This window comes from Lucilia cuprina, chromosome 2, assembly GCF_022045245.1.
Source record: "Lucilia cuprina isolate Lc7/37 chromosome 2, ASM2204524v1, whole genome shotgun sequence".
NCBI classification, from domain to species: Eukaryota; Metazoa; Arthropoda; class Insecta; order Diptera; family Calliphoridae; genus Lucilia; species Lucilia cuprina.
In genome coordinates, this window is record NC_060950.1 from 61,093,787 (window position 1) to 61,096,180 (window position 2,394).

General features: G+C 31.1%; 1 protein-coding gene across 1 annotated transcript; it reads right to left on the reverse strand.

Moving 5' to 3' along the window:
- Positions 1-293: 293 nt before the first annotated feature.
- LOC124420406 lies at positions 294-1,595 on the reverse strand. Its single transcript, XM_046953053.1, has 2 exons — positions 486-1,595; positions 294-420 (listed from the first exon to the last, which is right to left on the reverse strand). The coding sequence occupies exon 1, from the start codon at positions 1,562-1,564 to the stop codon at positions 515-517; it is 1,050 nt and encodes a 349-aa protein (XP_046809009.1). The 5' UTR covers positions 1,565-1,595; the 3' UTR covers positions 294-420; positions 486-514.
- Positions 1,596-2,394: the final 799 nt, after the last annotated feature.

Genomic DNA, 2,394 nt, shown 5'->3' on the forward strand with positions numbered 1-2,394 from the left:
ACTATAGACTAGACTATAGACTAGACTATAGACTAGACTATAGACTAGACTATAGACTAGACTATAGACTAGACTATAGACTAGTCTATTGACTAGACTATAGACTAGTCTATTGACTAGACTATAGACTAGACTAGACTATAGACTAGACTATAGACTAGAGTACAGGCTAGACTATAGGCTAGGCTACACTAGACTAGATTAGACTATAGACTAGACTAGACAATAGTTTAGTAAATAGCTGTAAACTAGACTATAAACTAGACTGGACTATAGACTAGACTATAGACTAGTCTAGTTTTAGTCTATTATATAGTTAAGTGTATAGTCTAGTATATAGTACAGTATATAGTCTAGTCGATTGTCTATTCTACAGATATGAAAAGACGAAATGTGAACTGGCAATATATATCTGTAAGTCCGATTAAAGATTTTGAAAAAAAAAATTAATTTTATATTTGTTATTTACATACGTATATACATACATTTTAAAAAGTTTTAATATAAATAGTTCTTAACATTCTTCACTTATCTCAGTTTCAGTTGCATACGATATTCGCCAATAGCATTCCGGTTTCTGCATATTTTCCGTTGCACTTAATTGTACTAGCTTCAAATCCTCAAGGCACAATAGTTTTTTTGTCATTTTATTTTGAAACATTATATAGCCAGAAGCATCATGTCTATAGTTGTTGAAAGGCCAAATAACCTGCCACAATTGATTCGATTTAAAGTTTGAACTTTTCATAAAATACACTCGTTTACTGTCATCGCCATATATATACTCAACAGAACCGCCTAGTTTTATACCAAATGCCACAAAAGCTTTATCCTCAAAAGTCACTAAAGTGCAAATTGTTTGTTTGCCTTTGGGAAGTCTGACATGATTTGTTAAAATATACGGCTGTTTGAGGTCTTCATATAACAAAAGTAATTCCTGAGGTAAATGACAATATAAACGATCCAAACTGTTTTCAGACGAACAAGAGATTCTATTTTTGAATCTTTTAACAATATGAAATGTTAGCAGTGACATTAGATTGCTGGTTTTGGTTGTGTCGAGTAAACATTTATCAATGAGCTTCTGAAACGCTTCGATTTGTAGTTCCTCATCTTTAAGCAGCACAATTTCTTCAATAACAACTTCAATATCAACACGATCTATGGTTAAGGCCCATATAGATTTTACTGCTCTTTTATCTATCTCCTGCAGTTTATTCATATTTTTTTCCAATATTTTATTAGTTCCTAAAGTTTTTTCCTTAATGGCGGCCTCTAGTTGTTGCGACATCATAAGTATTAAGTGTTTTCTTATGGAATGTGTCAGCAAGACCAAAAATTGATCTTCATCAGTGCAAGTTATATCCATTAACTGTTTGAACATTTTAATAAGAACACTTGTATTAAATTTACAATCATCATGATTTTCATGCCAAAATCTTTGTATAGTAGATAATGTTGAAGTTGTGTCATCGAGTGTATATTCATAATAAGTCAGTTCAATAAATGAACATATTATTAAAAGCGCTTTAATAGAGAGCTTAAGCTTGTTTTTGTGCAACATAATCGTTAAATTTACAAATTCAGACTGAGAGGTTGAGAATTTTGTTATTCATATTGAAAAATATAATCAAATTGAAAATATAATGCATTTTTTCATTATCTCTCTTCTCTAGTGCAATTGGTATTAATATATAAAAAATCGGAATATTCATAACTCAGAGCAGGTCGGTATATACGTACATATGTACATAATAATTTATTTCAAACACAGAGATTTTGAGTTTCAGTGGAACATCAGAGAGAGAGAGAGATGAGTATCTCAAGTTGATTTAAAATAATTGAACCTAGACCAGGGATGGTAAAGTAAATAATATTGTTTTTTTTAGTATGGTAATGTTGAACAACCCTATTTTTAGAACTCTAGTACCCTAAACTTATCAAGATATATGCCAATACATATATCGGGGACTGATATTTTTAATACTAAATAAAAATAAATACAGTCCAGTCTATAGTATAACATATGATCTAGTTTGTAGTCTCGTGTATAGTCTAGTCCAGTCTATAGTCTAGTCTAAAGTCTAGTCAATAGTCTAGTCTATAGTGTATAGTCCAGTCTATAGTGTATAATCTAGGCTATTGTCTAGTCCATCGTCTAGTTTACAGTCTTGTCTACAGTCCAGTCTTTAGTCTAGTCTATTGTCCAGTCTATAGTCTAGTCTATAGTATAGTCTATAGTCTATAATATAGTCTATGGACTAGACTATGGTACAGTCCATAGTCTATAGTCTAGTCAGTAGTCTAGTCAAATGTCTAGTCTACAGTGAAATCTATAGTCTAGTCTATAAAGTATTCTATAGTCTAGTGTGTAGTGTATAGTCTAGTCAATAG